General features: G+C 41.4%; 1 protein-coding gene across 1 annotated transcript in view; it reads left to right on the forward strand.

The window, feature by feature from the left end:
- Positions 1-13,537, forward strand: part of LOC139009894 (uncharacterized) — a 231,950-nt gene that overhangs the window by 167,092 nt on the left and 51,321 nt on the right. The window contains exon 8 of the mRNA XM_070414044.1: positions 10,466-10,570. Within this exon, the coding sequence (XP_070270145.1) occupies positions 10,466-10,570 (105 nt within the window). The remainder of the gene's footprint in view (positions 1-10,465; positions 10,571-13,537) is intronic.

Genomic DNA, 13,537 nt, shown 5'->3' on the forward strand with positions numbered 1-13,537 from the left:
TAGGGACTCAGACTCATACAGAGAGAAACTCGACTGTCTGGCATTGGGCAGAACTTGAGGGCAGCTTTCTCAGAGGTGCTTGCAGCGATTACTGCAGGATGCTGAGACCGGGGGCCCCTTAGGGCAGGGCTGAGAATCAGCCATAGCTATTTGCTCTGCCCTGTTGATTCCCTGAGACCACGCCCCACCCAAGCTGTGCACAGATGCTTTTGCATATGAATGGCCTGGCCCTTTGCAATCTACAATTACCTAACACTCTGCAGCTGGGTCAGAGAGACCTAGAACATCCAAAAGAAGGCCCAAGGCCCCACAGAAGCTTGCATTGCTTCACAGCTGGGCCTCATCTGGGCACATCCAAACCCTAAACAAAGAAGAGGAATCTGCAGATCTCTCCATAGCTCCTGCTGGGTAGCCTCAGGAAGAGGCTAAATTAATAACTCCTAGGAGATCCAAGAGCCAGTGTACCCAGTGGTCAGAGTGGGACCATCCAGATTACAACTCCTCAGATCCATAAGGGGCACACTCAGGGGGCAGACTCAGTGAGGACCAAAGCCCCACTGAATCAAGTCTTGCCCCCCTAAGGGTGTCTCCAACACAGAAGTTCTCCCACCATAGACACAGCTGATTCTCATAGCCAATTGGCCTGGAGGTCAATTCCTCCCAGTGATACCTACAACAATCAAGGCTTAACTAAAACAAGACTGTGCACCAAGCCCACAAAGAGATGCACCAAGAGTGTCCACCTCAGGTAACTGGGGAGGCTGAGCCACTGGGCCCTATAGGACACCTAGCACAGAAAGCCACTCTATCACCACAGGGAAGCATAAAAACTGTGGACACAAAAAAAGAGGTCACAAATGACAGAAATGGAGGAAAGCAAACTACTGGATATAGAGTTCAAAACCAAACTTATAAGGTTTTTCAAGAATTTTCTAGAAACTGCTGATAAATTTAGTGAGACCCTCAAGAAATCTAGTGAGACCCTCGAGGATATGAAAAAGGACCAACTAGAAATTAAGCATACACTGACTGAAATAAAGGATATTATACAGAGTTCCAACAGCAGACTAGAGTATCCCAAGAATCAAGTCAAAGATTTGAAATACGAAGAAGCAAAAATCACACAACCTGAAAAACAAAAAGAAAAAAGAATCCAAAAATATGAACGTAGTGTAAGGAGCCTCTGGGACAGCTTCAAGAGTACCAACATCCAAATTATGGGGGTGCCAGAAGAAGAGAGAGAGCAAGATATTAAAAAACCTATTTGAAGAAATAATGACAGAAAACTTCCCCTACCTGGTGAAAGAAATTGACTTACAAGTCCAGGAAGCGCAGAGAACCCCAAACAAAAGGAATCCAAAGAGGACCACACCAAGACACATCATAATTAAAATGCAAAGAGCAAAAGACAAATAGAGAATCTTAAAAGCAGCAAGAGAAAAACAGTTACCTACAAGGGAGTACCCATACGACTGTCAGCTGATTTCTCAACAGAAACTATGCAGGCCAGAAGGGAGTGGCAAGAAATATTCAAAGTGATGAATAGCAAGAACCTACAACCAAGATTACTTTACCCAGCAAAGCTATCATTCAGAATTGAAGGTCAGATAAAGAGCTTCACAGATAAGGGAAAGCTAAAGGAGTTCATCACCACCAAACCAGGATTATATGAAATGCTGAAAGGTATCCTTTAAGAAGAGGAAGAAGAAAAAGGTAAAGATAAAAATTATGAACAACAAATACATATCAACAAGTGAATCTAAAAATCAAGTGAATAAATAATCTGATGAACAGAATAAACTGGTGAATGTAATATAATCTGGGGCCTAGAAAGGGTGTGGACTGACAATTCTTGGGGGGAAAGGGTTAGCACCCCTATGTTCATAGCACCACAATTTACAATAGCCAAGATTTGGAAACACCCTAATGCCCATCAACAGATGAGTGGAGTAGAAAACTATGGTACATCTACACAATGGAATACTAAGCTGCTATAAAAAGGAAGGAGTTCTTACCATTTGCAGCAGTATGGATGGAACTGGAGAGTATTATGCTAAGTGAAATAAGCCAGAAAGTGAAAGATAAACACAACACCACATGATCTCATTCACTTATGGATAATAAAGATCATTATAACCTGATGGACAAAAAGATAGATACAGAGGCAGAGAAGCATTGAACAGACTGTCAAATTACAGTGGGAAGGGTGGGGATTGTTGGGGTGGGGAGGTAAGAGATCACCCTAAGGACTTGTATGCATGCATATAAGCATAACCAATGGACACAGAACACTGGGGGTGGGGTGTGGTGAGGGCATGTGCTGGGGTAGGGGAGCCCGGGGGAAGGTCAATGAGGAAAAATAATAAAAGGAGACATGTGTACTACTATCTGTAATACTTTAAACAATAAAAAAAAAATTTTTAAAAAGTTATCATGGAAAATTCCTTTTTTACAGTCTAATATATTTTGGTCTATGGAATACTTAGTTTTTCTGGAAAAATAAATAAGTACATAGAAAAAAAAAGAAAGGGAGATGACTGAAAATGTATAGAAAGAAATAATGGCTAAATGTTTCCCTAATTTGGAAAAATACTTAAATATATTCAGGAAGCTAAGCAAACCCCAAGCAAGAAAAATCTTAAAACACACACACACACACACACACACAAACTGGACCAAGTCACATAGTAGTCAAATTTCTGAGAAAAACAACATGAGTGGCAGTGGATTTATCATCAGAAATGATGGAGGCCAGAAGCAGAATATTCAGTGGCAGAACATTTTTCATGTGCTGAAAGAAAATAAGTGTGAGCTCAGGGTCCTGTATCTTGAGAAATATTCTTCAGGAATGAAGGGCAATCAAGACATTTCACATTAAAGAGAACTAAGAGAATTTATTGCCAGCAGACAAATATACATGTGAGTCTACAATTATCTAAAAAGAAAAACTTTAATAGACCTTTCTTCTCCTTTTGTGCCTGATTTTCACCTCCAATTTTGTTTTAAAATTATTTTTTATTTTTTGCATTATTATAAGCATAACTCATTTTATTACTCTTTGCAGCTGTTGCTTCTTTCTTCCTTCCTTCCTTCCTCTCTCTCTCTCTCTCTCTCTTCTTTCTTTCTTTCTCTTTCTTTCTCTCTCTCTCTCTCTTCCTTCCTCCCTCCCTCCCTCCCTCCCTCTCTCTCTCTCTCTCTCTCTCTCTCTCTCTTTCTTTCTTTCTTTCTTTCTTTCTTTCTTTCTTTCTTTCTTTCTTTCTTTCTTTCTTTCTTTCTTCTTTCTTTCCAGATTGAATGTTTGTAGCAACCCTGAGTTGAGCAATTCTATGGGTGCCATTTTTCCAATAGCATTTTGCTTGCTTCATGTCTGTGTCACATTTTGGTAATTCTCACAATATTTCCAACTTTTCCCATTATTATTTTTTATGGTGATTTGCGATCAATAATCTTTTATGTTACTATTGTAATTATTTTGGAGTCCCACAAACTGCACCCATTATGATGGAGAACTTAATAAATGTTGTGTCTTCTGACTACTTACCTACCCGTCTATTTCTCCATCTTTCTCCCGCTCCTCAGGCCTCCCTATTCCCTGAGACACAACAATATTGAAATTAGGTCAATTAATAACCTACAATGGCATCTTAACTGTTTGAGTGAAAAAAAGAGTCAATTGATGCGACAAATTTCATTGTCGTTTTATTTTAAGAAATTGCCTTAGCCACCCCAACCTTTAGCAACCGCCACCCCGATCAGTCAGCAGCCACCAACGTGGAGGCAGGACCCTCCACTAGCAAGAAGATTATGACTTGCTGAAGGCTTAGATGATGGTTAGCAGTTTTTAGTAATAAAGTCTTTAAAAAATATGGTCTATATATTATTTTATAAGATACAATGCTATTGAACACAATAGATTACAGTATACTATAAAAATAACTTCTATATGACTGTGACACCAAAAATTATGTGATTGACTTTATTGCAATATGCATTTTATTGCTGTGGTCTTGAACCAAACCCACAATATTTTGGAGGTATGCCTGTGTTATTTTATAGATAATAAACTTTATTTTTTATAATTACTTTAGACAGAAAAATTACAAAGACAGTATGGAAATTTCCCATATACTACACACTCTCTTTCCCCCTTACTAATGTGATAATAGTGGGTTGGTAAGTGGACCCAAAAGTCCTAACCCACAGTTCCTATGGATGTGACTTTAATTGGAAATAGAATTTCTGTAGATTAATTAAAAATCTTTGGATGAGATCATCCTGGATTTAGGATGAGTCCTAAAGCCAATAAGACTGGACTAGTTTCCTTGTAAGAAGAGAACACCATGTTAACACAGACACATAGGGAAGAAGGCCAGGTGATGGAGGCAGAGATGAAATGATGCAGCTGCAAGCCCAGGAACACGGAGGTTGCTGGCAACCACTGGAAGCTCTAGAGAGGAAGGAAGGTTCTTCCCTAGAGCCTTCAGAAGGAGCATGGAGCCTCCTACACCTTGACTTTGGGTTGCTATTTTCCAGGACAGTGAGAGAATATATTCCTATTGTGTTTTACCATTACAGTAGTATGCTATATTTGTTAAAATCAATATTTAAAAATTACTATTAACTAAAGTCCATGCTTCACCCAGGTTTCTTAGTTTTTACATAATGTTCATTTTTTTGTCCCAGAATCCCATCCAAGTTACCAATTATATTCAGTTGTCATGTCTCCTTAGGCTTCTCCTGGCTGTGACAGTTTCTGAATCTTTCTTGGTTTTGATGACCTTGACAGTTTGGGGGAGTATTTGGTCAAATACTTAGTACAATGCCCCCCAATTAGGATTTGCCTGAGGTGATTTTGGGGAGAAAGACCACTGACATAAGGTGCCATTTTCATTGCGTCATTGCAGGTTTCATAATATCAACATGAATTATCACTGTTGATGTTAACCTCGATTACCTGCCTAAGATAGCATTTGCCAGGTTTCATCATTGTGAAGTTTTTCTTTTTCCCCCGTTTCCATACTGCATTCTTTGGAGGAAGTCACTATGTGCAGCTCACACTTAAGCCATGTGGAGTTATGCTCTGCCTCCTTGAGGGCCCAGTATATACAAAAAATAAATTTGTCTGTGTAGGAGCTTTGTCTATGCTTTCGTTTTATATTCAATTATTTATATCACTATGACTCATGGATATTTATGTTATACTTTGAATTATAATCCAATAGTATTTATTATTATTTTGCTAAAATAGTTCAAGCTCTGGTCATTGAGAGCTCCTTCACTTGCTTCTACTAGTATGTCTGTCAACACATCCCACCACTGAAGGATTTTGGAAAACTCTTAATTTCTGGCAATACAATAAACTCTAGGCTCATCTTGTACATTTCTTGCCTCAGTCCATACATTTAGCAATTTCTACTGGAAGCCCCAGTTTTCTTTATTAAAAACTGTAATTAATGTAAAGATCTGGGCATTAGGTGTGCTTGTTGGCACTGTGTCTCAATTGACACAGCAAGGAAATACACATGTGTATACCAACACCTATAAAACACACATATTTAAAACTGTTTTTATATGTCACCATTCATGTCTAAAACACGAGTTCATACTGCTGTCTCCAACTCTAGTGCATTACCACATGGATCATTCTAGCCTCCTCCCTTGCTCATCTTTAAATTCTTACTCCAACAGTGACAAACCTGGGTCCTATCATTCTCCATCCATTTACTTAATTGCTCAATTCCAGTATAGAAGTGTACATGTATAGATGTATCAGAATTATTAACCCATATTCCTATGGAATGCACTTTATCAGCTGTGTACAGTTTCTTTGGCCTTTAGTTTTATACTAGAGGCCCAGTGCATGAAATTCATGCACTGGGGCGGGGGCATCCCTCAGCCCAGCCTGCCCCCTCTCACAGTCTGGGAGTCCTCAGGGATGTCCCACTGACGGCTTAGGCCCCCTCCCTGACAGTTTAGGTCCACGGGGAGCGGGTGTAAGCTGCAGTCTGGCTGCGGAGGCTCGGAGCAGGCGCCCTGTGTATGTGTGTGTGTGTGTGTGTGTGTGTGTCTGTGTATGTGTGTCCGCTGGGGGGCTGCCTCAGCCACATTGTGGAGGCTCAGAGCAGGTGCCCTGTGTGTGTGTGTGTGTGTGTGTGTGTGTTTCTGTGTGTGTGTGTGTGTCTGCTGTGGGTCTGCCCCCAGCCCCACCACAGAGGCTCGGAGCAGGTGCCCATCCGTGTTGATTTCTCAGGCTCTGGGCCATGCCTGTGTGTTGTTCTCTCAGGCTTGGGGCCACGCCTGGCTCCTCCTCCTGAGCTGGTCATGACTGTTATGGAGTCCTGACCTCATTTGCATATTTTATACACACACACACACACACTAGAGGCCCAGTGCACAAAAATTTGTGCACTCGGGGGGGTCCCTCAGCCTGGCCTGTGCCCTCTCGCAGTCTAGGACCCCTAGAGGGATGACTACCTGCTGGCTTAGGCCCACTCCCTGGGGGATTGGGCCTAAGCTGGCAGTCAGATATCCCTCTGGCAGCCCGGGAGCCCTTGAGGGATGTCCACTTGCCAGCGGAGATCAGGCCTAAGCTCCTGCATTGAGTATCTGCCCCCTGGTGGTCAGTGTGTGTCATAGTGACCAGTCATTCCCAGACATTCTGCTGTTAGGGTCAATTTGCATATTACCCTTTTATTATATAGGAGTACCTGGCCAGCCCAGGTGAGGAGCTGATGGCTGTTTGCAGGCTGGCCACAGCCCCTTCAGGGTAGGGGTTCCCCCTGGGGTGCCTGGCCAGCCTGGGTGAAGGGCTGATGGCTGTTTGCAGGCTGGCCACAGCACCTTCAGTGTGGGCGTCCCCACTGGGGTGCCTGGCCAGCCTGGGTGAGGGGCTGATGGCTGTTTACAGTCTGGCCACGGCCCCCAGCCACCCAAGCTCCCAGTGGAGGCTGGCTGGAAGCAGGTATCTGGGATTTATTTGTCTTCTATAATTGAAATTTTGTTGCCATGAGCAGAGGCCACAGCTGGCTCAAGGCAGGCGGGAAGCTTGGCTTCCTCCATTGCCCAGGCAGCCAAGCCTCCTTGCTTGCTCCAGCTCTGTGGCTGCCGGCCACCATCATAGAGAATAATTTCACCTCTGTAAAAATTCCCCTATGCCTAATTAATATTTATTTGGGAAAAGTTTTAAAAACATAAATAAAAACAGAAACTAAACTAAGACATACTTGGGGACATATTATGAAGAATTTGTAAATATGAACATTTGGTTGTACTTCCTAGTTCCATTTCTCTTCCTCCTTGCCCAAGGGTAGTCTCTCTTACAATTGTGGTCTTTCTAGTCCCTGATTTTATACTTTAACTAGGGGCCCAGTGCACAAATTTGTGCACCTTGAAAGGAACTGGGCCATGAGGCTGTGGTGGGTACAGGGGTGGGTCTCAGCCCATCCTCTAAGCCTCTGCCTGGCCCATCCTGCTGTGGCCCCTGGTCCCCTGTTTGCCAGCAGGCCTGCTTCTGCTGCCTCCACTCCCATGTGCTGACCACGCTAGCCCCACTCGCACCCGCTGACAGTGTGTAGCAATAGGGGCTGGCGCCAACAGCGGGTGTAAGTGGGACCATTGCTGGCAGCAGGTGTGAGAGGCAGCTGCTGGCCCCAGTTGCCCCTTAGGAGCAGGGAGAAGTGAAGAAACCCTGAAGGGCAATCGGGGCTGGCAGCCGCTGCTTGCACCTGCTGACAGTGTCAAGCGATCAGGGCCTGCACTGGGTGCTGACAGTGGGTGCAAGTGGGGCTGGTGCCAGCAGCAGGTGTGAGTGCCCAGCAGGACCATGGCGCACAGGAGCAATGAATTTTTAGTAACCACCAGAGGCTCGCCCCGATGACAGCAACCGGCATCCCACCGTGGTCTATCATCCCCACTCACCTGCTCCACCATCCCTCCACGGCCAATACCTGCCATGTTCCATGCTCTGCTGCCTGCTGCCAACACTCGCCATATTCCGCATGCACCGCCTGGAGATCAGCACACGTCATAATGACCGGTTGTTTGGTTGTTCAGTTGTTCAGTTCTTCCACCGTTCGGTCTATTTGCATATTAGGGTTTTATATATATACTAGAGGCCCGGTGCACAAAAATTTGTGCACTTGGGGGGGATCCCTCAGCCTGGCCTATGCCCTCTTGCAGTCTGGGATCCCTCGGAGGATGTCCACCTGCTGGCTTAGGCCCACTCCCCGGGGGATCGGGCCCAAGCTGGCAGTCAGACATCCCTCTGGCAGCCCGGCAGCCCTTGGGGGATGTCCACTTGCCAGCGGGGAGCAGGCCTGAGCTTCAGTCGGACATCCTTAGCGCTGCTGAGGAGGCGGGAGAAGCTCCCACCATCACTGCTGTACTGGCAGCCATCAGCCTGGCTTGTGGCTGAGCAGAGCTCCCCCTGTAGGAGCACACTGACCACCAGGGGGCAGCTCCTGCATTGAGCATCGTTCTACTATTAGGGTCAATTTGCATATTACCCTTTTATTATATAGGATGGAGGCCTGGTGCATAGGTGGGGGCCTGCTGGTTTGCTCTGAAGGGTATCCCAGATCCGGGTGGGGGTCCTGCTGGGGTGCCTGGCCAGCCTGGGTGAGGGGCTGATGGCTGTTTGCAGCTGGTCACACCCCCTTCAGGGTGGGGGTCCCCATTGGGGTGCCTGGCAAGCCTGGGTGAGGGGATGATGGCTTTTGCAGGCTGGTCAAGCCCCCCCAGTGGGGACCCTCACCCCATGGAGGTTTGGCCAGCCTGGGTGAGGGGCTGATGGCTGTTTTCAGGCTGGCCACACCCCCTTTTGAGTGAGGGGTCCCCACTGGGGTGCCTGGCCAGCCTGGGTGAGGGGCTGAGGGCCATTTTCAGGCTGGCCAAGCCCCGCAGCGACTGAAGCTCCCAGCCTCTCCTTTTTTTTTTTTAATTCTGGGATTTATTTACCTTCTATAATTGAAACTTTGTAGCCTTGAGAGGACCTCAGAGCCGGCCAGGGCAGGCGGGAGGGAAGCTTGGCTTCTTCATCACCAGGGGTAACCCACTCCTGCTCGCTCCAGCTCCGTGGCCACGGCTGGCTGAAAGCAGGTATCTGGGGTTTATTTACCTTCTATAATTGAAACTTTGTTGCTTTGAGTGGAGCTCAGAGCCGGTGCGGCAGGCGGGAAGCTTGGCTTCCTCCATCATTGGGGCAACCAAACCTCCTGCTTGCTCCAGCTTCATGGCTGCTGGCCGCCATCTTGGTTGGGTTAATTTGCATATAGTCGCTCTGATTGGCTGGTGGGCATGGCTTAAGGCATAGTGAAGGTATGTTCAATTTGCATGTTTGTCTTTTATTAGTGTAGATAGGTGTATTTGTGACCTGAAACAATAAATACGTAGTTCTGTGTGTTCTATATACACTTATATAAAGGCACTATTTTGTATGCCTCTTTCTAAAACTTGCTTATTTTACTATCAATACTATACTGCTAAGATCCATCTATGGCTTATACCAGTGATGGTGAACCTATGACACTCGTGTCAGAGGTGACACGCAAACTCATTTTTTTGGTTGATTTTTTTTTGTTAAATGGCATTTAAATATATAAAATAAATATCAAAAATATGTCTTTGTTTTACTATGGTTGCAAATATCAAAAAATTTTTATATGTAACACAGCACCAGAGTTAAGTTAGGGTTTTTCAAAATGCTGACATGCCGAGCTCAAAAGGTTCTCCATCACTGGTTTATACTATTTGTGCTTGAACAGCTTTATTACTGTTTAGTTATATGAATATACCATATTTAGTCATCTGTTTCTATATTAATGGACATTGAGATTTGGCCTTGTTTTTTGCTATTTCATATGCAGTATGAACATCCTTATACATATCTCTTTATGCACGTGGGTATGAATTTCCTTATACTATGTAGGTGGAGAGAAATTTCTGGATCATGTGGCATGCACATTTCCCATTTTACTAGAAAAGACCAATTGCCAAAACCGGTTTGGCTCAGTGGATAGAGTGTTGGCCTGCGGACTGAGGGGTCCCGGGTTCGATTCCGGTCGGGGGCATGTACCTGGGTTGCGGGCACGTCCCCAGTGGGGGATGTGCAGGAGGCAGCTGATCGATGTTTCTCTCTCATCGATGTTTCTAACTCTCTATCTCTTTCCCTTCCTCTCTGTGGAAAATCAATAAAATATATTTAAAAAAAAAAAAAAAAAAGAAAAGAAAAGACCAATTTGCTTCCAGTGTAGTTCTTCTAATTTCCCCACACTCTGGGCACCACTTGGAATTGCCAACTTTACATTTTTGCTAATCTGATGGTTATGAAAAGTTTTTTTCTAGACTTCCAGAGGCTGTGGAATCACCTCATTTTCTGGGCAACTAGATATGATTTTGATAGGAGCTTGAGTATTTTCCTCAGGGACCATTTGTTAGTTTTTAAGAGCCTTTTATGTTCTTTTCAAAGGTGTCTGCTTATCCAGGAATTACGAAGATGTTTTGGAAACCAGCTTCACCCAAATTCTCTGTTCCTGTATCTGTCATGAAGAAAACACTGTATCCAAAATATGAGGTAACATACTGAATAAATTTTCTCTATTTTTGTTGTTTAATAATTGATTATTAGACTAAATTTTACTGGACAGTTGCTATGTAATTTGTCAGACAACTGTTGTCATAATTAAGAATGAGCAAACTGTACTATAGAAATTACATATATAATACATAATATCACTATTCACCCTTTCTCTATAATAGAAGTGTCAACCAAATTCACGATTTACAATGACAGATTGAAATACATGCGTGCAATTGGCGCCAGTGAAAACTTTATATGTATCGCACATGTGCAAGTCAACTTAGCCTTTTATATATATAGGTTACATATAAAAAATGTATGTACGTTAGCCAGTCAAATTTTCTTTTTGACAGGATATTTAATTTGACTGTTGTTCCAAGATATAAGACTACTTGGGTTGTTTAGAAGATCTTCATGGTATTTTCATTTGCTTTTAAAAGTACATTTTTAGTTTGTTTAATTTAAAATTTTTTTCCCATACTACCCAATATAATTATTAATTTTTTCTTCCAAATACTGTTTGTTTGCTCTAATTTTATGTTATACCAATTATTTTAAAAATTAGAAAAATCCAGAGAACAAAACCAAAATCATTTATTAATCTTTGCCCTCAAGACAACTACCATCTACTTTTTGGTCTATTTTCTTTCATTCTTAAATATTCTTTCTCCTTCTTCTTTTCTTTCTCCTTTACTCTTTTTTATTTCCTTATTTTTTCCTCTTAAATTATTTTAAGTATTATTTTATTTGCACAAAATTAGGCAACTTACTAAAACATATAAGAAAAGGATAAAACAAAATAGTTAAGGATATCACCAGGAATACATAATAAGAATAATAGCATAATAAAGTCAGAGATAAGATTAAAACAAAGAAATTCTGTTCATATCTGTTGCTTGAAATGGGGTCATCAATTTACCTCTTAGCTTCTCTGCAACTAAGACAGGGATGGAATCACATTCATATTTGTCCTATTGATACTATATGATTAAGATGTTAATATTGAAATGTCTTTATATTTCTTGTATTACTTGATTATAGTGTATTATTCTCAAATAGTATCTTGAATTATGTTAGGCAATAATTTATTTTTAATATATGTTTATGAGTGAAACCTGCAAGTAGTTTATTTTTTACCTTAGTTGAATTCTGCTCTTGGGATTATTCTTGCTTCATAATGTTAATTGAACAGCAGTTTATCCTTTTAAATATGTTGGAATTGATAGGTAGCATAGAAATAATCTTGAAAATTTGGAAGAATTCACTGTAGTCTTTCTTATTTCCTTCCTTCTACTTATTCTGGGCTTTTCTTGTTGTTCTCTTTCTAATTCTTTAAGTCATAGTGTTACATAGTTTATCAGCAGTTTTTCTTGTTTTTTTGAGGTAGGCCTGTAATGCTGTGAATTTCCCTCTCAGGACTGCTTTCAGAGATTTTGGGTTGTTATGTGTTCATTTTCATTTGTTTCCAGGAAGTGTTATTTCTTCCTTGGTTTCCCATTCATTATTTAATAACATGCTACTTAGCCTCCATGTGTTTGAAGATTTTTGAGTGTTTTTATTGTAGTTGATTTCTAATTTCATGCTATGTGATCTGAGGAGATGCTTGACATAATTTCAATCTTCTTGAACTTGTGGAGACTTAGTTTGTGTCTTAATATGTGGTCTATCTTTGAGAATGACCCAGGTGCACTTGAGAAGAATGTATATTTCATAGCTTTGGGGTGAAATGTTCTGTAAATATCAATTAATTCCATCTGATTTAGTATGTCATTTAGGATCCCTATTTCCTTATTGATTTTTTTGTCTAGAATATTTGTTCACTGATGCCACTGGGGTATTAAAGTTCCCTACTATGACTGTATTGCTGTTTATCTCTCCCTTAAAATCCTCCATAAGTTTTTTTTATATAGTTGGGTGCTCCTGTATTGGGTGTATATATGTTTACCAGAGTTAAATTCTCTTATTGTATTGATCCCTTTGGTATTATGAAATGGCCCTTCATTGCCTCTTGTAATGATCTCTATTTTGAAATCTTTTTTGTCAGATATTAGTATTGCTAACCCAGCTTTTTTTTTTTTTTCATTTCCATTTGTTCTGAGCTTGGTCTCTTATAGACAGCATGTGCATGAGTCATGTTTTCTTCTCCATCCTGCTACCCTATGTCTTTTGATTGACATATTTAAACCATTTGCATTTAAGGTTATTATTGATTAGAAGCCCAGTGTATGAAATATCGCAGCCCCACCCACCCACGCTGGTCTTTGGTCATTACGGCGTTAGGGCCACTGGGTTTTTATAATATAGATAGGCACTTATTTATTGCCATTTTCATTCTTTACGGCTCTGTTGCCCTCTGTCTCTGTATTTCTTCTTCTTTCAAAAGTCCCTTTAGCATTTCTTGAAGTGCTGAGTTAGTGGTAATAAACTCTTTAGCTTTTTTTGTCTGTGAAGCTCTTTATTTCACATTTGATTTTGAATGATAGCCTTGCTGGATAGAGTAGTTTGGATTTGGTCCCTTGGTTTTCATTTCTTTGTGTACTTCATGACACCTTTTTCTGGCCTGAATTGTTTCTATTGAGCAATCAACTGACAATATAAAGCAGTGGTTCCCAACCTTTTTTTGGCCATGCCCCACCTAAGCATCTCTAAAATCCTAATGCTTCTTGTAACATATAATTCTTATTATTCAAAAAGTGAACTCCTATTCATGTAGAGGAAGCCTAAAAGGCCATTAATTTGATATAAACAAGCTTCCAAAGAAAATTGTATCCTTGAAAGAAAAGAAAGAATGAAAGGACAGTTGAAGTATTGAGGAAGAAATTAAGAAATTGTTAAAATAATAATAATAATAATAATAATAATAATAATATTTTTTCATGTCACTTCAGTGATATGAAAAAATAGTGAATAAAGTTTCAAAACATATAATAGAGAACTGAAATGTTAAATATGTCACAATAT

This window comes from Myotis yumanensis, unplaced genomic scaffold, assembly GCF_028538775.1.
Source record: "Myotis yumanensis isolate MYYU_CA2020_CCGP unplaced genomic scaffold, mMyoYum1.0.hap1 SCAF_1, whole genome shotgun sequence".
Classification (NCBI taxonomy): domain Eukaryota; kingdom Metazoa; phylum Chordata; class Mammalia; order Chiroptera; family Vespertilionidae; genus Myotis; species Myotis yumanensis.